Here is a 20,938-nt window from a genome sequence, read left to right on the forward strand (position 1 = left end):
TTTGTGCTTTCAGAGGAAAACAATCATAATAATAAAGAGTCAAAGTTGAAATAAAATAAGCAAAAATTTTCAATGGGAAATCATCTTAGTTTAATTGGAGGGGATGACGATGGTTTCGACTCCACGGACAACGAAATGGGATTTAATGTGATCAATTTTACAGTAAATGCTGTCGATATGGAACTTAGAACTCCAGCACGCGTCCATCCAAATAATCTGCCAGTCATAAGAAAGAAACCTAACTTGGAGAAATTTCAGGTAATTATGAAATACAATACACATTAACCCACCAAATGTGTTTAATCTAATGCAAGAGATAACATTGCAATTTTCTTAGGGCTCAGACATGTTCAAAGAGATAAGAGCTTTGAGTGGATCATCGTCATCAGGGGAGCAACAGCAACATTGGAATTTACTAAAGGCGTTGCAACAGCGCGAAAACGGTGTGGCCGCGCCTGGGAGTGCTTCATTTTCTTCGAATCAGCAGCGTTATATTAACAACATGTATATACCAAATCAGAAATCCACACGTTTAATGTCCTTGGACTCAAAGATTTTTGTAACAAAATTCAATCGTGATGGCAGCAAGCTAATGACAGCCTGCCAAGATGGTTATGTACGGATCTATGATGGCCTCAAGGGCACATATCATCTATTGAATCGTATTAATGCCCGTGATGTTCAATATAGTATCATTGATGCTGATTTCAGTCCGAACGGACAACATTTTGCCTACTCAACTTGGTCGCGATCTTGTTAGTATCTCGAATGAATCCTTCAACTTGATCAAATTGTTTTAACTTGTTGATTTCTCTGTCAGTTTTCATTATGCCTGTTAATGGCACTGGTGATGATTGTCAATGGATCGATGTTAATGATATGTCAAGCAATCGTGTGGGCATATTCTCTTTACGCTATTCTCCCACAGGTAATATATACCTTTAACTGAAAAAAACAACATCAACAGAGTCTCCCATGCATTTCCTTGAAAAGTTTCACTCTTGATACCAACTCGAAGGCTTTTAAAAGTGTTTTATCTAAAATTTCAGGTGATACGATCATAGGTGGCAGCAATAATGCCTCTGTTATTGTTGGTGATGTACGCACCAGAGCCACTCAAATAGTTAGAACTCATCGTATGCCCGTAACAGATGTGAATGCTGTTAGTTTTGTCAATGACAATAATCCAAATGTGATAATCGCTGGTTAGTACTAAAGCATTTTGTTATATGTTCACTTAAATTGCTATTAATTTATTTTATCAATTTTTTTGTATAGGTTGTGATGATGGTTTATTAAAGGTCTACGATTTGCGTACATCATTCCGTAGTCGTAGTCTATCGAAATCTGTTGTGTCCTTTATTGGCCACTATGATGGCATTACTTATATAGATTCGCGTAATGATGGCTATTATGTATTAAGTAACTCTAAAGATCAGAGCATTAAAATTTGGGATATGCGACAGCCAAGCAATTTGCGTCATCGTTGTAGTGCAAGACAACAGCAACTGGAGACCACATGGGACTATCGCTGGGATAGAGTGCCACGTGAATGTAAGAATGAATAATTATAATGTTTTCTTAGAAATTTACTTAGCTTTCTGTGTTTCCGTTTTAGTCTATAACCCACACAAGGCTTTAGATGGTGATACTAGCATAATGACCTATCGTGGACATCGTGTAAGCAAAACCCTGCTAAGGGCCAAATTCTCACCTTTGGAGCAAACTGGACAGCGTTATATATACACTGGCTGTGCCACAGGACGTATTATAAGTGAGTGATTTAACAAAGTGGCAATGGAAAGCAACAGTTTTTGTAACTTTTTGCATTTTTTCTTTTCATGTAGTTTATGATGTACTTACCGGAAAAATTAAAGAGGCTATTGAAGGACATCGTAATGTTATTAGAGACTTAGATTGGCATCCAGTGCGTTCAGAAATTGTATCCGGTTCGGTAAGAATTCCTGTTTAAGTAGGAAAAAAATGTATGTCTTTAAAATTGTTCTTTCTTCTACTTTCAGTGGGATTCTCATGTGCATTTGAACGCATTTAATCGGAATATGGCCAACAATCATTCAAATCAATCAAAAAGTCGTCGAAGTTCTATACAGGATAATAAACCTTTGAGACGTTCGCGTCGTCTGGCCAATCGTAATTCAACACCGTTTTAGGTTCCCTCTAAGCTTAGCCTTTAAGGATCTCCTCTATATCCCTGCTCTCCACCCAAATTGATATTACATACATAGAGAGACATACATATGTATAGAAAACATAACATTATATCGACCATCCACCTGCAGCACTTATTTTTTTTGGTTCTATTTAACAAGACTGAAGCTTGTGAGTCGCCCAAAATGCAGAATTTAAGTTCATTGAAATCTTTATTATTACTATTATTAATTGTTACAGTTACATTAAAATAACTAAGCCACTAAAAAATATATATATATATAAAAAAACTAATTAAGCTGTTTATGTACAAAACGAAAAAAATTAATTAAAAATTATTTTGTTTGCTTAAAATGAAAAGGCCAATCTATACGGCCGCAAAGACAGTTCTTTTCTTTACAGCTCGTACTGTGGTCGAATTAACCATATTGGGATAGGCGCGTTTTGTTTTCTTATACAATGTTGAGCTAGTATTATTCCAAAGATTTATTAGACGTTCTCGATCGAATTCATTATCTTCCACCTCCAATTGAAGATTGTCACTGCAACCGTATCCAGGTATCTGATGCAATGTGGCATTTGTAAAGGCACTCATGTTTAAGAGTTGAAATTGTTCTGCACAAAATGAAGAGATTTTAATAATATCAAATGATTTAAGTTCTTCTTGTAACTTTTGCTTGGCTAGATAATCATCAACTTCCGGTTCTGTAGATGATGAATCGCTTATATCGCCGGAGCTTATAGCAGCACTTACCGAATCGGTCGGTAGAACATCACCATTTGTTTTGTCTTCATTTTTGGATTTTTTCTTTTTCTTCTTAGATTTCACTTCTGTTTCCTCCGTGGGGCAATCTTCCGCTACTGACAAAGTATCTTCATTAGAGTCCTTTGTTTTCTTTTTTTTAGTTTTTTTTATTTCAGGTATTTCCTCATCTTTTGTCAGCAATTCTTCTTCGACCAATTCGTCTTTGGTTTTCTTTGATTTTTTTCTCTTTTTCAGAGGAGGCTCTTGATTTTGTTTATCGTCGTCTGCTGCTGGAGGACTTTTGGTGTCTTCTTCAAGTTCTTGTACTTCTATTTCAGGTTTGCTCCTTTTCCTTTTCTTAGATGATTCTTCGCTGGCAGTTTCATCAACTATTTTAACATCTTCAATTTCAGATTTATCCCTCTTCTTTTGCTTTCTTTTAGTTGATTCTTCTGGGATAATTTCTTCATCCTTTTCAATGTTTTCTTTCTTTTTCTTCTTCTTAGTAACGGTGGTTTCATCATCTAATTCTTGGACATTTTCTTTAGTATCCTCTTTTTCTTCTTTCGATTTTTTGGATTTTTTCTTTTTCTTGGGAAGTGCTTCTTCTTCGTTTATCTCTATATCTTCAGCTAATTCCCGTTCTTTATTCTTCTTTTTTTTCTTCTTTTTGGGAAGCTCTTCAATTGGTTCCTCTTCCACTATATCATCCTCTTTCTGCTCTTCTTTGCCATTTATGGGGGATGTGTTATCTGAATTATTTTTTGTACGATTTTTCAAAGCTTCCATTTTCTGTTTGAAATAATCGTGAACCGATAGTCCGGTACTGACAGTTTGAACGCCAGCAAAATTCGGATCTGTGTCCTTCTTCTCAGGAGGTGGCGGTGTGGGCTCTTTTATTGGCTCTTCTATGTCATCTGTGGCCTTTTTGCCAAATATGTTTGCCAAATCTTTTTCACTATATTGCGACAGGTCTTTGCCACGAGTAAATTTTTTGTAGTGAACACGAGCCTTACTCTCCTTGGATCTCTCTTCTAGTGACACGCCGCTTATTTTTTCCTTCAGTTGCTTCCTTTGTGCAGGAGCTGGAGCTGCCTCATTGGCTTTAAAGCCAAATCCAAAAGCTGGTCTGGATTCATCCTCCTCCGAGGCGGATGCTGCTGCAGCTTTCTCCTCTTCACTTGCTTCACCATTAAGGGCTTTTAGGAGACCATTGAAACCCTCCTCGTGCGTGGTCCACTGATCATCGCGCGCCTCAAATCCCAAGCCCTCGGCATCGTTCTTAAATCGAACTCTTACAAATTCCTGTTGGCCATCCAAATTAGCTCCCAGTCCATGGCCCTTGGACCATCCCATTTTTTCCAACATTTTGGTTCCAAAGCGGTTATCATCTAAATGAAAAAAAAATAGGTTTCAAATGCATAGTTAAGGTTGGATAGGATTGGCATTAGTTTACCTTCGTATAAAGCCTTGCCGCGCGGACATAAATTATAACGCTTCCGACGTCGAGGTTCTGCTAGCATAGCCATCGCACAAATTCAACAGGCTTTGGCCTTTATTTAAATAAATAAATTATTTTAAATGTAAAACTGTAAAGATCGAACTGCAACACGTGCAGCGTTGCCACAAAATAATTTGAACTCTGGCAGCACCGTTCAGCTGTTTTCAGTAGTTGTTATTAACACTGCTCAGGCGAATGACGGATTTCACCAACACTACTCGTTTGTTTTTATTTTTTATTATCACAGGGACGGACAATCAGAGACAAATAATAATAAAAAACTTTGATTTCCGAAGTTTCAAAATGAATATTAGCTCTGAGGTAAATGCTATTGTAGAGCAAGCTCCAGAATGGAACTTTGCTGGCGATTGTGCTCTGCTAGAGTTAATGAAGCGAATTTCCGAGGTGAGTTTAATTGTGGGCGTTAAAGTTTGCGGGTTTTCAGCTTTTCTTTTGTTTGTTTTTTTCAGAATTTGAAGGAGCGAGGAGAACACACAAGCCAAAAGCTGAGGGAATTTGAAACCAGTGTCCGGACTACAGACATTGCCCTGAATAATGCCACCAATAGTTTACGTTCACTACAATTTGGACAACAATTTGTTGAATATCGAATAGAAGAAGTGGACGATGATGATTTCTTAATGCCGGAGACACGGGAAAAAATGGTACGGCAGATTAGACCTGGTCGATATTTATCATAAATTTATTTTGGTTTCTAGCCACTGCCACCAAAGCAAGGTCCCCAGGAAATGGCTAAAGAATTTCTTCAAAATAATTTAAATATGCTTCGCAAGAATTTTGAGCCGGTAACTTTAGATGTTCCTGATTCCGATGAAGATGAGGATTTGGAAGGATCCAAAGAGCAAACGTATGTTTAGCTATGAACAAAAAAAAACAAATTTATTTTACAAAGTTTTGATTTTTATACTTTTAGCACACTTTATCGTCCCAAGAATCCCTATGATGCCATACCTATACCCTACATAATTGGCTCTAAGGAATGGCAAGAGCATAAATATGCTGGTCTGTATGAAAGCCGGGAAAACAGCGAAGATGAACAATCCGAGGAGTTTTCCTCCAGCTCATCCGATGAAAAGGATGAGCTCCGAAAAACGGAGACTAATCTTTCGCAATCGGACTCCTCGTCAGTGGCACCTTTAAGAAGAGATCCAGTGGCACCTTTAAGAAGAGATCCAGTGGCACCTTTAAGAAGAGACCCAGCAATTGAGAAAGTAAAACAAACTACCCCATCACCTCCAAAATCGGCTCCTGAACAGGCACCTAGGACTCAACCACGCCCCATTATAAGTAGCCAAACCAAGCAGCAGCTCCATGAACACGATTTATTTGCAGCCCTTAGACAATCGCCACCAAGTGATGATGCGCCCTCCACATCGTCGTCAATGAGATCTTCGCCAGCCTTTGCCCACTTGCCAGCAACAGATGGAGGACCCTCGTTAAGCTCGAGCTCGAGTAGCGCTGCTATACAGCCGCCACCACCCAAAGTGTTTGAAAAAGAAGAGCTTCCAAAGCCTCTGCCCACTGAACTGCCCAAGGAAGTTGTTTCTAAACCTTCAAATCCCATCAAGCGCATGCCGGTCAATCTGTTCAATGATGATGAGTTTAATTCATTTATGACGGAAATCGTAGACAAGGCCCAGGGCAAGACGACCACTGCAATAGAGAAAAAGCCTGCGAAGGAATCTCCAAAAAAAGATTTAGAAGAACAGAAGGCACACACCCCAAAAATTGAGATTAAAAGCAAGACAATGAACCTATTCGACGATAGTCCACCCTCGAGTCCTGCATTTAAGCAGCCAGCTTCTAAGACCTCTCCTGAAGCAACACCTGCAGTTTCTACTGTGAAACCATTGCCCAAATCATTATTTGATGACGATTTGGATGACTTTGATGATGACTTTTTAAGTTCATTAACGGCAAAGGCCAAGGCAAAAACAAAGCCCATAGAACAAATAACAAAGAGAACATCGCTCTTTGATGATGATGACGATGAGTTAGATATAGATGATATATTTACAAAGAAATCTCTACCAACAGCTAAATCCAAATCTGCTCTATTCGAGCCTGAAACAACGCCACCGTCACCGCCAGCGGTATCTATGAAGAAAAGTCTCTTTGATGATATTGAAGACGATGAAGATATCTTTGGGACACCAAAAACTATGAAACCACTACCTAAAAATGAAATAGAGCCACCAGAAGATGAAGAATATCAAGAGGAGGAAGACAAAATGGAACCTATAATGATTGTTAGTGCAGAAAAACCACCAGAAGTGATAAAAGAAGCAAAGTCCATGACTAAATCTATAAATGTAACAGATTTATTTAATGATGATTTTAGTGATGATGAGATTAATACAGTTCTGAAAACAAATCAAACCAAAATTCAGCCAACGAACAAGGAAGCTAAAGATGAACAACATGATAAATCAGTAGGAAACGATGGAGGTGATCAAAATGAACTTTTTAAGGACGTTTCGCAGAATGCATTTACAGATCCACCAATTGATTCAGAAAGTAATGATCTTTTCCAGAAATCAATTAAAAGTTTAGATCAAGATTCGTCTGATATTTTTGCTGTTCCACCCGTTGATTCTGCGAAACCACAAATAGATCACCCTACAGAAGTTATCTCTGATTTAGAGGACGATTTAGTAAAAGGGGAACTTTTTACTAAAATTCCAATAGATTCAATGCCAATTTTAAGCGATTCCCCACCGCCGGATATTGCAGATGAGAGAAAAGAAGAAGATCCCATTATATCTATGATAGCTGAAGTCACAAGTAATCGCCAAAATCAGGAAAATTCTCCATCTTATAATGCCGCGCAGGTGGCATCTGCACAAACAATCATGCAGAATTATACAAGTCTCTTTGATGAACCACCCGATGATACGGAATTCTTTTCGAGTTTGGCTAACAGCAATTTGAGTAGTTTAAGTGCCTCGAAAATATTTGATGTCCAAGATCAGGATTTCTTTGAGCCAGCTTTACCAAAGATACCAAGTGCAACCAAACCAACAACAACCACATCGAATACGGGTATATTCAGCGATGTACCACCAGATGATGATGCTGATGATAATGAAAATGTTGATGATCATTTTATACCAACAACAACAGCATCTGTGGATGTTGATGGGAATACAAAACGTATTCATACCATATTCTATGACGATTTCAGTGAGACAGCTAGAGCTGGCTCTACAATTGGAGCTGGTACTCCGAATTTGCCCATTGTTGACGAAGATCCGTTGCCTCAAGCAGATGAAGTAGATCGTCATGTTCCAATAGTACCACCGATTTCACCGGTTAAAAAACTGGTAATGCCCAACATAAATATTAATGTGCAGGCTCTAATGCCAGGTTTAGGGCCGAAATTGATTAAGAAAACTGAAATGCCTAAAGAGAAAATGTCCGAACCTGCCAGCTCGGACAATACTTTGCAACATGTTAATAAAACTCGTGTACGGGGTCCAGCTCAACGTCGTCCCTCGACAAGAAGGGGTAGAAAAGAGAACTATGCCAAGTCATTGCTAGACGAAGAACGACAGCAAGTAGAGAAAACAAAAGAAGAACCATCAAAAGTTCCTGTGAAAGTAAAACCCAATTTTCTGGAGAGCGATGATGACAATGATGATTCGTTATTTGGTTCAGTCAAGCCAACTACCACTGAGGTCGCTAAAATTAGTCCTATGCCAGCTTCGAATTTGATAACCAAAAAGCCTGAAGTTAAAAAGACTCTCCATCAGAGTAAACTCTTCGATGACAGCGATGATGATGATAATGATGGCTTAGCCAAAGTTTCCCATCAAATAACCAAAGAGCATGAGGTGAAGAAGAGTGCTCCTCCTATAAAATCCCAAAGTAAACTCTTTGATGACAGCGATGATGATGATGCTGATGTTTTGGCCAAGGTGACCCATCAAGTGAGTGTAAAGCCTGCTCCACAATCGGTAGCCCAGAAAAAGAGTACTGCTTCTGTGAAATCTCGGAATACTCTGTTCGATGACAGCGACGATGATGATGATGATTTGTTTGCCTCGGCAATTCCTGCTCCCGCACCCACTATGCCAGTGTCAGTTAAGTCAACGGCTACTGCAAAAGTTACACCCAACACAAAAAATGTTACCCTAAAGCCTAGCAAAAGCCTTTTTAGCGATGATGAGGATGATGATGATGATGATCTGTTTGGCATCAAAAGTGCTAAACCAACAGCCCACAAAGTGGTTAAACCAAATGTGACTGCAACTGTCATCCCGAGTAGTTCTAGTAGTTCCAGTAAATCCATTCCATTAAGCACAGATAATCCCTTGTCAGATTTGTTAGACTTTGAGTGAACAAATAAAGAGAAGTTATGTGTTATATAAAACATTTGTATTTACAGAATTCTTTAAACTTAAATAAAACAATTAAAGAGTATTTTCAAAATATCAAAACTAAATCTATATCGATTTTATTCTCGTTACTCGTTATTAGCTAAAGGTTAATCTAAAATTGAGAGTAAAGTTTCAAAAGTCCAAGTTGTTTTTTCTCTCAATCTTAAATTAAATATTCTTTTCGACTAATTTTAGGACTCGCTATTCGTTTTAATTTTTTACTCGCTACTCGTTACTTTTAAATGAGTTAAAACTTAAACAAAGAAGTTAAGAAGGAAATATTGAAACTTGCGGAAAACTTTTTCTATTCCTCTTTTATTCCATCATTTCCCTTTAACTTTTAGTTGTATAACTGTTTGTATTTTTCTCGCTACTCGTTCGTCTTCTCTCTGCTGAACTTGAACTTGGACTGAGTTAGTTTTTTGGCTCTTTGGTTGTTAATTCCGAGGAATATATCATGGGAGCAACTTGCTTTACTTACTAAATTATATTTTCTGTATAAAACTAACAACTTGACTTGAACAATTTTTAACTGTAGAACCTATAGAGCCACATCTCGATACTTTCTATAGTCGTCGGATTCATTGCCCAATGACAATTTACTATTCGCTGTTATATAAGGATTGGCATAGTTGGCATAACCAAAGCCGCCATAGTATTGCAATTGCTGTTGTGATCCCCGCCGATGCAGAGGCTGGGCGAGAACAGTTCCGGCAAAGCCATTGCTGGAACTGCAAGCGGAGGGACGACGATAAATGCCCGCTGCCTGCTGCAATTGATGCTGCTGATGAAGATGTTGCTGATCCAACAGCATGGCCAAATAATATTGCTGCTGCTGGGTGTAATTCTGGAGCAAATTGTTACCATAGTTGGCCAAATCATTTTGCACCTTACTAATACCATCGAGATTCTCCAGCGAGATGCAGTTCCTCGAGAGTTTCGCTGGCGGTGGCTGCTTGTGAGAGCCTCGTGGACGTTGCTGGTTGGTGGGCGGTGGAGTCATTTGTTTGGGCTCTATGGAACAATAGATGGGATCATTGCTAGTCGAGCCAATTAGCGATGGTGGCGATGGACGACGACGTGAGTCTTGCAGATTATTCTTAAGATCATCTATGGTTATATTAAAATATTTGGCATTCTTATCATCCAGATCCAAGGCATGCCGGGGATTATACATGCCCGGCAAAGTGCAACGTAAATCCATCAGAGATTGAGCCCGATTTGAGGCATTTCCTGAGCCCACTCCCGATCTTTGTTGTTGCATCATTTGACTGGCATTGTTAAACTGTTGCGCCAAGGCCGGAGCGAACATGCTGGCATTGAATTCATTCTGGGAGCCAAAGATCTGACTGCCACCCATCTGTTGATTGTTCAATGAAAGGCCAGGACCCAATGGCATTTTGGTCTCATCACATATCTGATAGCCAGCATTCTCAAAGCCACCGCCCATTCTCTGGCTAGAGCGACGTGAATCCGCCTTGGACATGGGCACACTTGGTGCTGGTGTCTGCAATGAGAGACGTGTGGCCAATCCTTGCAGCTGGCTGAGCACTTGAGTCTCCCGACGCCATTTGATTCCCGTTGGTATAACACAAATCAGGGCAAAACAATTGATAATCAAACGTATAAGATATGAGGTCAACTCTGTTAAGCCGTGGACCGATTGTAGACCCTAAAAAATAGGTAGACAGAATGTCATTTAAACGAAGAGGAAAAAATGAAAGGAATGATTTGGGAATGGGGCTAGAGACCCATCCATTACTATTACTCTTACCCAATGTTGTGTGGTCATTAGCATGACAAAAACCAATTCCGGTATGGACAGCAAACCAATCACACCCGACCAGGCGAATAGAGGCCAACATAAACCGCTGACCAGACCGTGGATCAATATTGTTGTTGCCACAAACATTACAAAGTACAGTGAACACAATGTGTAGGCAGCAAATGGCAAATCACCATGGGCCTCCAATAGCCAAGATACCTCACATGAAAAGGCCCCCAAATAGACAATCTGGAATGCAGAAAACCAAAAGAAATGGAAATTAACCGACATTCGTCGTCAAAAGCGAAAACATATGTACATAAATAAATCAAGCAGAGCAGACGAAATGAATGCAGAAATTGTACAGATAAAGAGACATAAAGACACGTCTTTTTTCTTCTACTTTTTTTTTTTTTTCTTTTTCTACCATCATCCATCAATCAATTAATGAGCTCCCACTGCCGGTTCCCCTACTACTGTAATGCAATGTCTGTCTGACTGACGGACTGAATGTCGCTGTCTCCGACTGACAACTCGTCTTCATCATGAACCAGAAAAAAAGAAGCAAAATGAGATACGAATACGCTACAATTCACAAAAGTTGACTGGCTTTTGATATACCTGTTAGTTGGTCAAAGAAATTTTAATATAACTTTTATCATTTAACGGAAAGTTAACTATCTTTCTTGGGCGTCAAATCAAAAACGAATGTAAATTATATAGAAATCTTCTTTGGTAAAGAATTATTGCCATATTTTTAAATATTTGCTTAGATTGTCAGTTCTTTCTGCAAATCCCAATACCTATATTAAAGTGTCTCATTTTAACGCATACTTTTGGATTAGTCTTGACCTGATTGCAATCTTTATTTATTGCCATTGACTGGCATTATCAGATACTTCTCTTTAAGTTTAAAAATTCACCTAAACCTGCATATATATTCTAAATTCCACATTTATCAAATTGATCAGGATAGAAAAAATTTTATACTTAAGATTTATCATGTTAAAAACAAAGCATTTATCAAATAGTGTAATGCCAAAAATATATATTTGAATTAGTTCTTACTAAAATCATAAGGTTACGAAAATATTTCTGAAATTTTGAGTGACTATATTTTTATGATTATGACAACTTTAAACTCGACAGAATAGACAATACATTTAGAAGACATTTTATAAATGAGTTTTTAGATTAAAAGGTAGAACTCAATTCAATAAAATCTGAAACAACATTATTAAAGTTTATTTCCATTTGAAGTATAGAAAACCATTTAAAAAGTTTGTTTTCAGATCAAAAAACTTTCTCGACATTCTTCATACAAGATTTTCGTTATAGATCGAAATATTTTGGAAAAAAAGAAAAATGAATAAAACATTGTGTTTTTATTCATAGACCTCAATCCGGCAATCCGGTTTTCAAACACACACCTATATATAGAATATACCTATATAGTAGGGACTCTTATTCCTCAAATCTTCAACCATCAGGCTGCCAAATTGGTAAAAATTCCTTTAAAAAAAGTTATAGGAAACAGACATCAGATACCCGATCATTGGACAATTTAATATTAAGCCATGTATTTAAATTTATGAAATGTTTAATTCTTTTTGAGACTGAATCAAAAATCTTGGAAAACTTTATAAGTTCATTACTAAAATTATTCTTAGATTTCGTTTTAGCTAATCTACCCCACTAGTCGCTAGTTAAACTATGTCTAACGGGTATTAACATGTGGAAATTTTTTGAGCATGTGCAAAATGGAAAAAAACATAATTTCATTTTCACTTAATAGAGCAAAAATGTTTTCGATTTTAAATGTGTGTATGTCTCTGTGTGTGTGTGGTTGTTAATGTGTATTTTTTTTTTAATTTTAGTTTTTGATAACGGTAAACGACATGGCTTAAAGATATGACAAGCATATATCACTTATAACCAACAACTAAGTTGATTATGTAGTTGTGGCTGTTGGTGTTGTTGTTGTTGTTGTTGGTGGTGGTTTACTTACCAGCAATAGTCCGGCAGCCACACAGCATATAATGAATAGATTCGCCTTGATGAAACGCTCCATAATGCGATCGTTCCAAAATGTTTGAATCCGATTTCCGTTGCCCGATGGCGAATGCTTTTCACTTGCCTTCTGATAATTCATTTTTCGTGTTTCCCAGACCGACAGATACAGAGAGAGAGAGAGAGAGAGAACGAAAGAGAGCAATAGAGAGTTGGATGGGGGAGAGGAGGAGTGGTAGGAGGGTAAGGTATAAGCTGGTTAGGAATTCTCCTCCAACAGCCCCGGCCTTGGCAGTAGGAGGTCAGTGGTGCGATGCGTTGATTTAGTTAAAGAAGTTCTAGTTCTAGTTTTTGGTTTTTGTATGTTTGAATGATTTTTCAGTCCGCAGATATTTCGTTTTTTTGTTTTGGCCTAATTGAGCCTAGTCATGCTATGCCCCGATGTCCGTTGCCCAGATGGAGATGCTAATATTAAATGCTGAAATGAGAATGAGAATATGAAATGGTGAGACGTCATGAGTTTTTAGTTTAAGTTCGATATATGTACATTTCTATATATGTATGTATATTGGTTGTTTTTTTTTTATTTTGAACAAAAGACTTGGGCAACGAACTTGTTTTCGGCCTTTGCTTCTGCTGCTGCTTCTTCTTCTTCTTTGTCTATCTAACGGCTTGTGCCACATTAGCTATAGAAAGATTTTCACTTTTCTATTTAACAATAGCCTAAAATACATTGTTCGAGTTCTTTTTCTGTTGGCCCAGAAGCGAGCAAAACTATTTGACAAGATTCGGTTAAGAAATTAGTGTTAAAATATATGCACTTGAGAATGAGAAACAGGCGAGAAGGAAATCAAATATTGAAAAACAGTTGCCAACAGTTTTTTTTTCAGTCAGTTATGTTTGTGTTTTTGATGTCATGACAAATGAATTTCTGTCTGTGCTGCTTTTTGCTTAGAGCAAAGTGAATTAATTACTTACACATAACTACAAAGAAATTGAAACTGGCAATATGATATGCCAGATTGTTTATACATAGTTTGTAAAGAATGTATGACACATAGATTCCAACTGAATGTTTTTCATCCATTTTCCTTTAGCATCTAAGTATTTCAAATATTGTTCAAAATAAATTGTATGTAAATATGATATCTCAGCTGCACAGACTTAAAATCTGTATAAAGAAAAATTAGCTAGCTTTAAGCTTAATGTAATAATTTGGAAATAAAGCATATATTAAAATTGAAATGACAATTTGGCCACTACATAGACACACAGCAGATAAGGCATGACTTGGGCAAAGATTTTTACAAAAGTTTTTGATAATTTGGTTGATTTCTGATTTTATGTCCCTCCTATACCAAGTCTCTCAAGACTGATGCCTTTTTGCTATAACCATATTCAAAAGCGAATCGGAAAATATAAAATGGTGAAAATGTGACACCTAAAGTAGGCTGCAAAACGATTAATTGCTCTTAATAAATATGCATTTCTGTCATTTCATTATAAAGAAATTTTGAAAACACTTCAAAGAATTACCTAAACTATGTTTTCGAATAGAACACTTTGAATGCACTTTGTTTATATCAAATAAAAATGTATTATTCGATTGCCTGTTGCATATTTGGATGGTAAATCCTTAAATTCCAAATCCCTCACCGGTTTTGATGACTATTATATGTATACAATTTCATGGCAGGCCTAAGTTAGTTTCACCTGTTAGACATCGCATGAAAGGCCACACAGAGGCTTTAATCTAAACAAAGATTAAATAAACTAATATTAGTCTTCTAGGACACATATGCTCCCAATTTAATTTATTTCCTTGGTTTGGTCACTCAAAAAAAAAACTATTCAATATCACTTTTGAATATTATATTATATTATATATGACATAAACAACTTTTAATAGTTCCTAATGAATTTACAATATTAAAAAATTAAATGCAAGGTTTGACTTAAATTTCAAAAAGGTCGTAATCTAACCAAAAAACATAGAATCTTTATCTTTTCTTATTTCTCTAAATATTCTTGTTCCAACACCTGAGAATTTAATTACATAATTTCAAAATATACAGTTTTTCTTTGATTTACAATTTATGTTACAATTTCTCAAACTACGTAGATACATACATATACAATGTATATTATACACATTATGATCTGGGTGTATTTTTCACGAGTCCTTAGCAAAAATTTGGTGGCTCTAACTACTATGGTCTCCAAAATCTAGCTATTTATACGAACGGACTGACAGACATGTCTTTATCGACTCCACTTTAGATGCTGATCAAGAATATATACATATGTATATGTGTACAGCTGTATATTAATATTATATATTAATTTTTCGAATTGTTAAACATTAAAAATTAAACTTTTATTTCATATATTTCAAAGAATAGGATATAAAGAAGCAAATAGTCATTTGATTTCGTTTTACATTTTGGCAATCAATGAATGAATCGTATGAAAATACTTTGTTAATACTTTGTTTATACTATTTCTACATATATATACTTTCCCATGGTTTGATTCATCTTGATAATTTATTTAGTTTTGATATGAAATATATAACTATGTTGAATTCAAATTGAAGGCAGTTAAATAACCTTTCGAAAAAATGCAAATTTCCTTGTCGAATTGTGAATGCGACATAAAATTGAAGCCTTTATGTTGATTGAAAATTGTCGTACTAATAGTGGTTTGGTTTGATAAATGCATTCATTCTCATGGCAAACTTCTCTTAAGTTACATTCAGTTCAAAATTTGCTAAAAATATTCGTAATAAAGTATACAAATTTATAGAGAAAAAATTTGTTGTGTTGAGCACTTTAAATTAATTGACGATCCCATTGAGAAGCGACGCAGCTCATCAAAACACCAACACATTGCGTCGACTCGAACGACAGACGTTTAAGTCAAGTTAGCAGTTAACAGCTTAGTCAGTCCGATACGGTAATCTTCCCATAATAGACACACACTCACACACACACACACATGCACACTCTGTAAGGTGTTTGTAGTGTCAATTGGCATCGTCATCAAAATTGTGGCGACGAACTCCAAATTAACTTGCCCCATCAATGCCAAGAGAGACATTTCAGGTGCGCCAGCAATGTGATCATGATTATGATGATTGGTCCCCGCCTCTTTTTACATATATTGGTAAGGCATGAGGTGGATAAGGTGTGTACAATATGTGGATGTGGGTGGATGTGGAAGAGGCCATAAGAGGCGCCGGATATGCCTACCTTAAGGTAGTATTTCAGTTTTCTTTGGTTTTGTTTACCCTAATTTGCATTCAGTTGGCATTCAGAGGGCATTCTCCCCCTGGGGAGTTGGTTGAGTTGGTAGCCTTTTCCTGTCCCACAATTGTGGGCCGGAAAGAATTGCAAGCTAAATGTGTTTCTGTTGGTCTTACTAACATATTTCTTTTGCTTTTTAATTGCTAATTTGCTTGGACAAACTAAATGACTGAAACCGAGACTAAGAGGCAAATTCTCGCCGGGTTGTCCGGTTTGGTTTTTTCTCTTTCTTTCTTTTTTTCTGTTTTTTTTTGGGGCAGGTTGATGAAACGAGTTTAGTTAAGAGCTATAATTAGTTCCAACATGGAACAAACCCCAAAAATGAAATAAAAACCGAGTATGTGAAATGAATTTAGTTCGCGCCCTTGACTGCCACGCCCATTGAACATTACGAAATTATGCAGATGCCAAAAAAAAAACAGCAAACATAATTTTCTTGTGAACGTGAAGCATAAATAAAACGCTACAACAATAAATCGAGCAACTTGCATTGTATAAAAATTAAATTAATTTTTCTCAGTTTATTTTTTTTCTTTTATTATCTTGCAGTTGCGTGGCCAGCGACAGAGACAGAGACAGAGGCGGGTTCAATAGCATATTAACAATTGAAATGCCTGAATAATCCGCACAATTCGAACCACAATGCAATAGCAGCAGAAAAAGAAATGAAATGTTATGCAAATTGTTGAAAATATCCATTATGAAATAAACAACAAATATTTTTATGTATATTTCCAACATATGAAATCAAATGTAATGAAACAAAATGAACAGGAATTACCGTTACACATATATGCGTTTTGAAAAATGCAACAAATATTTACCTTTCACTTAAATATTTGAAGTTTTTTTTGGCAGACGCTCTAATCCATTTGAGTTGCCCGCATTGCCGTTGAGGAGGAAAAAGAGTTGGATTGATGACTGCAAAAGGAACATATAAATGTGAATATGGTTATGGGTATGGCAATGGGTAGAGAGGTACATGGTAGGTAGAAAACTATCACTCAAGCACATAAAAAAATGGGGTTTTCAGCGGGTGTGGAGACAATACAATACATACAACCACAAAGTAAAAGCCAAACCGCAATTGTTATACTCTCACCAAATATCTAGCCAAAAGAAGTTTCCTTTTAGTGCCTAAATTTGGAGAATAGAAAGTTTATAAAGAGCAAGAAAATTCCTTTCTACTACTCATACTAAGAATTTAATTGTTTATATTAAAGCTAAGCAATGAAAGATTCTTGCCACTTGTAATCCTAAGAATTTAGTTGTTTATATGAAAAACTGTATGAAAAACTGAATCGGATTTGAGACATTTGAAAGTAAGCAAAATTTGTAAATAGTAAAGTGAAAAATCTACAGATATTATAAGTATTTTCTATAATTAAAATAAATGTTTTATTATATCTTGTGTCTTATTATATAATAAAAACTTTATTTTAATTAATCTTATTAAATCTTATAATCTTATTATTAAAATAAAGATTTTATTATATTATAAGATTAAAAATATAATAAAACCTTTATTTTGATTGTAGAAAATACTTATGAAATCTGTAGATTTTAGCTTTTTATTATAAGATACAAGATAAAAAACTATTAAGCATTTTAAAGCTAAGTCTTTTAAGAATATCTCCTAATAATTTGAAGCCCTTATCTTCTATACTTATTGAAAGGCAGATTTACTATAGAAAACTTCTTGTATAAGTCAGTTCAAGTGAGTTTTCAAATACCAAAATTTTTAAATTTACTGCCACAATATCTCAAAATTCAACTATCTGATTAACCTAAAGCTTAAACACAATATTATTAAACAGATTTCTTATGTAAAACTCTAGAGTTAAGAATATTTTGAAGAGATTGAAAATTGACGCTTTCGCCATAGAACTAAACTCTTTTGAAGTGGCCATTTACTTTTTGGTAAATAGCAATTTGGAAAATATTAATAATATTTTACATATCCTACCATACATATACATATATACACACATACCTATCATTCCATAGCCAAAATATTTCTAATTCAACAAAACACTTATGTTTTTGAGTCACATGAAAAGTTTCACTCAAAATTTTAAATTGAGCAAATAGTATAAAATCTATGGTTACTATAAATTGTTGTAGAAAGGTACTATAAAATGTGGTGATAATTCCAAAATATTTTAGTAAGTAAATACTTCAAAAATTCTTTAAAACTTTTTAAGTTTTTAGTGGCCAAAATATTAAAATAAATATTATTGATCAGTGGTTAATCTATGTGCATCAATATAAAAAATAAAGTTAAATAAGAAATTTTATAAGAAGAAGACTACATTTTTCTAATAATCTTCTCCATAGGTTATTTTAAAATCCTTTAAGGAAGTTTTATTTTTAAAAGTTTGTTATTCTGATAGTCCGAATCTTCATTTTGTACCATTTATTTGGTTAATTAAATTCTATTGCATTGAAAGACTACAAAATTTCTAAAAAGTTCAACAAACTTTTATGTAAATACAATGAACAATGAATTCTTTGTTTTTGGCCCTTTGCAGGTCATTAATTGAATAGAAAAACAATATTTCTTTCAACGTTTCTCAACATATTTAAATCTACCTAATGATATTAATGAGTGCATAGCATTAGAACCTTTTTTTAGACTCTCTTCGCCATGGGAAACTGTATAAATACTTAATTTATTTGATCTAAAAGTAAAGACTGGCACTTATTTTTAAAATAAATATTCCATTATTATTCAAACTTTGTGTATAATCATATACATGTTAATCATAAAGATCAATAATTCTGTTTTTGAATTCTACATTCTTTCTCTCTTTGGCAAAGATCTTTTCCAAATCATTGCACACCTTTTTTGCAAGGGTATACAAATTTCATATATAAACACACACACACGCACAAGACTCGACGACACACACTGGAAATTGTTAAATGTTGAGTCATATGCAAATTGCGTCGCGTTAACTTTAGAGTTTGCCTCTTTAATAATTCTACAAAAGCCACCAACACGCACACTTGTTCTTTTAATTTTCAGTTTTTTTTTAACACTTTTACTCGGTGTCAGAATTAAACTTGTTTTCTGTTTTCCCCGCTTTTGTTTTTACAACCACAAAGAAATTAAAAAATTTTTTGTTTGGTTTTAATTGTATTTTAAGTGGTTCCAACGGTTTAGTCTGGGTCAAAGTTGATGAGACGTGAGAAGAGGTTGTATATAGGCATATAGAGTCTCTCTCTCTCACTCTTTCTCTGTGTCTTCATCATCTTTTTCTTCTTCTTCAGCTGATCTTCACCAGGTTCACTCACTTACACTCATAAATAACCGTAACGCAGTGTGTAACGGTAACGGCAGCAAACGCGCGCTCTCTTAAAAGTCAAAAACTGTTAAAAGTGAAAATTCAATTCGTTCACAAGCCTCGGAAATGACTTAGGCAACGAACGTGCCACAGCGTATAGAAGTGTTCGCGGCAAAGTCGGTTTGGCAACTGAATCGCTAGCCAACATAAGCTTAACTCTTAAGAGACTCTCTGTTTGCTTGTTTTTGTTGTTGTTGTTGTTGTTTTCTTTATTTATTTAAATCTTATTTCTGTTGATACCCTATAGCCAGAGGGGTGCAAATTGGGCTTATAAGGCTTAGAGACTTTTATAAATAAATGTAATTTGATTTATGAATTTAACAAAAATAGTAAAAATTTGAATGATTCAATAAGCGAATAGCGAGTGAATACCTTCAATGGCATATAGAATTTAGAGTCTAAATGCAATACACAACTGAAGAATTCAGTTTTCAAAAGTACACTAATTTTCGAACTGATAAAAAATGCTTCTTATTACAATCATACACATTGAAAAGAGTTTTACAACACCATCATCATCTACCTTAGCTTCAAATTGTTTTGAAAATAAGTAGATACTCTTAATTCATAAGTAATTTGAATCATTGATGGATTCGGGGGAAGAATCCGGATATCTAAGCACGAAATCTCAATTTATCGCAAAAGTTTTGACTTTTTTCATCACTTTTAAAAAGTAAGTCTGTTAAGAGGTCATTTTGATAAGTCCTTATACTAATAAAATGTTCTTCATTGAAAATTACTAAAATTACTGAGCCGAAAATTTTGGAATTTTTTTTGGACCCTCCCTATAGAAATTTTCTAGATTTGTTCATGATTTGAACAAATGAATTCCGCGAATCGATTATAGTAAGTAGTGGATGTAATAAAGTGAATTTTGGAGAAATTACCCTCTAAAGTAGGCAACAGGTATTCGAAAAATTCACTTTATATAACAAATATAGACCCTTTCAATATCCCTATGGATATATAATTATTCTTGATGCAAACGTACACAAAAAATGCGATATTAAACCACTGTCCATCTAAAAAAAAATTTGGTTTATTTAGAATAAATTAAAAAAAAACAGCTAAAACATCTAGGTCAAGTCTAGATTAAGTCTACGAATTATCCACAACAGGTGATAGAGACAAAAGTAACCTAAAAACATATAAAATTTATGGACTTATGCCCCAATTCATACATTCGAGGTATGGCCTAGCCTCTTACGAGATATCACAAAGTCGATCCCCTAAACTAGGTCTATGAAATGTTTCTTTTTGTCTGAAAAACGTGTGTTTCTCTGGGTTGTTTTGTTTCTTTTCTTAAGTCTTGCTGCTGTTTGGGATGTAGCAAGTTCAGCTCTCTGGGACTTTATTGTTCCAACAATTAAAACTTAATTTCTAACTGATGAGAGAAGATGTTCATGCTGTTGCTGCGGTTTTGGCTGTGGCTGTTGCTGCTCAAATATAATTTGCATATAACCAAAATGAGGCCTAACGGTCAAATAAAAACAACAATAACAAAAACACGGCTTTTGTTTGTCTGATAACAGAGGCGGAAAGAGGGGTCCAACTAGAATCGAAGTTTTTTTCTATACTCTTCAGCAAATTTTAAACACACAATTTGCCTTTATGCGTCATAGATTTATACAAAATCGTCCAAAAAGTATCTTATTTCAAATTAAGCTGATCAGCGTAATTTGATTTATCAACAAAT

General features: G+C 35.3%; 4 protein-coding genes across 7 annotated transcripts; 2 read left to right on the forward strand and 2 right to left on the reverse strand.

Annotated features, from left to right (window-relative positions):
- Window positions 1-28: 28 nt before the first annotated feature.
- Window positions 29-2,306, forward strand: LOC6640255 (DDB1- and CUL4-associated factor 11). Its single transcript, XM_002063229.4, has 8 exons — window positions 29-258; window positions 338-755; window positions 821-928; window positions 1,050-1,205; window positions 1,279-1,554; window positions 1,619-1,774; window positions 1,848-1,954; window positions 2,022-2,306. Exons 1-8 carry the CDS (start codon window positions 73-75, stop codon window positions 2,169-2,171), a joined length of 1,557 nt encoding a protein of 518 aa, XP_002063265.1. The 5' UTR covers window positions 29-72; the 3' UTR covers window positions 2,172-2,306.
- Window positions 2,307-2,324: 18 nt separating this feature from the next.
- Window positions 2,325-4,573, reverse strand: LOC6640254 (protein PXR1). 2 transcript variants are annotated; one of them, XM_023182094.2, is made up of 3 exons: window positions 4,371-4,573; window positions 2,924-4,305; window positions 2,700-2,784 (listed from the first exon to the last, which is right to left on the reverse strand). In XM_023182094.2, the coding sequence occupies exons 1-3, from the start codon at window positions 4,441-4,443 to the stop codon at window positions 2,767-2,769; spliced, it is 1,473 nt and encodes a 490-aa protein (XP_023037862.1). In that variant the 5' UTR covers window positions 4,444-4,573; the 3' UTR covers window positions 2,700-2,766. The 2 variants fall into 2 exon arrangements, with proteins under 2 accessions (XP_002063264.1, XP_023037862.1); XM_002063228.4 differs by having other exon boundaries at window positions 2,325-4,305; window positions 4,371-4,572.
- A 57-nt stretch (window positions 4,574-4,630) lies between these two features.
- Window positions 4,631-8,880, forward strand: LOC6640253 (WASH complex subunit 2). The gene is made up of 4 exons (XM_023181991.2): window positions 4,631-4,820; window positions 4,886-5,080; window positions 5,135-5,283; window positions 5,350-8,880. Exons 1-4 carry the CDS (start codon window positions 4,719-4,721, stop codon window positions 8,774-8,776), a joined length of 3,873 nt encoding a protein of 1,290 aa, XP_023037759.1. The 5' UTR covers window positions 4,631-4,718; the 3' UTR covers window positions 8,777-8,880.
- Window positions 8,876-19,356, reverse strand: LOC6640252. 3 transcript variants are annotated; one of them, XM_023182064.2, is made up of 5 exons: window positions 19,197-19,356; window positions 16,720-16,816; window positions 12,589-12,720; window positions 10,590-10,829; window positions 8,876-10,487 (listed from the first exon to the last, which is right to left on the reverse strand). In XM_023182064.2, exons 3-5 carry the CDS (start codon window positions 12,649-12,651, stop codon window positions 9,357-9,359), a joined length of 1,434 nt encoding a protein of 477 aa, XP_023037832.1. In that variant the 5' UTR covers window positions 12,652-12,720; window positions 16,720-16,816; window positions 19,197-19,356; the 3' UTR covers window positions 8,876-9,356. The 3 variants fall into 3 exon arrangements, with proteins under 3 accessions (XP_023037832.1, XP_002063262.1, XP_046866120.1); XM_002063226.4 differs by having other exon boundaries at window positions 12,589-13,068; XM_047010164.1 differs by having other exon boundaries at window positions 12,589-13,068; window positions 19,193-19,356.
- Between the last annotated feature and the right edge of the window lie 1,582 nt (window positions 19,357-20,938).

This window comes from Drosophila willistoni, assembly GCF_018902025.1.
Source record: "Drosophila willistoni isolate 14030-0811.24 chromosome 2L unlocalized genomic scaffold, UCI_dwil_1.1 Seg196, whole genome shotgun sequence".
NCBI lineage: Eukaryota > Metazoa > Arthropoda > Insecta > Diptera > Drosophilidae > Drosophila > Drosophila willistoni.

Excerpts from the sequence above, each read along its gene's own strand:
- LOC6640255 (XM_002063229.4), top strand. The coding sequence starts at position 73 with ATGGGAAATCATCTTAGTTTAATTGGAGGGGATGACGATGGTTTCGAC. Across the intron at positions 756-820 it reads CTCAACTTGGTCGCGATCTT|TTTTCATTATGCCTGTTAAT; the intron begins GTTAGTATCTCG and ends TTTCTCTGTCAG. Across the intron at positions 1,206-1,278 it reads TCCAAATGTGATAATCGCTG|GTTGTGATGATGGTTTATTA; the intron begins GTTAGTACTAAA and ends TTTTTTGTATAG.
- LOC6640254 (XM_002063228.4), bottom strand. The coding sequence starts at position 4,443 with ATGGCTATGCTAGCAGAACCTCGACGTCGGAAGCGTTATAATTTATGT. Across the intron at positions 4,306-4,370 it reads CGGCAAGGCTTTATACGAAG|ATGATAACCGCTTTGGAACC; the intron begins GTAAACTAATGC and ends TTTTTCATTTAG.
- LOC6640253 (XM_023181991.2), top strand. The coding sequence starts at position 4,719 with ATGAATATTAGCTCTGAGGTAAATGCTATTGTAGAGCAAGCTCCAGAA. Across the intron at positions 4,821-4,885 it reads TAATGAAGCGAATTTCCGAG|AATTTGAAGGAGCGAGGAGA; the intron begins GTGAGTTTAATT and ends TGTTTTTTTCAG. Across the intron at positions 5,081-5,134 it reads CGGAGACACGGGAAAAAATG|CCACTGCCACCAAAGCAAGG; the intron begins GTACGGCAGATT and ends TTTGGTTTCTAG.
- LOC6640252 (XM_002063226.4), bottom strand. The coding sequence starts at position 12,732 with ATGAATTATCAGAAGGCAAGTGAAAAGCATTCGCCATCGGGCAACGGA. Across the intron at positions 10,830-12,588 it reads TGGCTGCCGGACTATTGCTG|ATTGTCTATTTGGGGGCCTT; the intron begins GTAAGTAAACCA and ends TCTGCATTCCAG. Across the intron at positions 10,488-10,589 it reads TAATGACCACACAACATTGG|GGTCTACAATCGGTCCACGG; the intron begins GTAAGAGTAATA and ends CCTATTTTTTAG.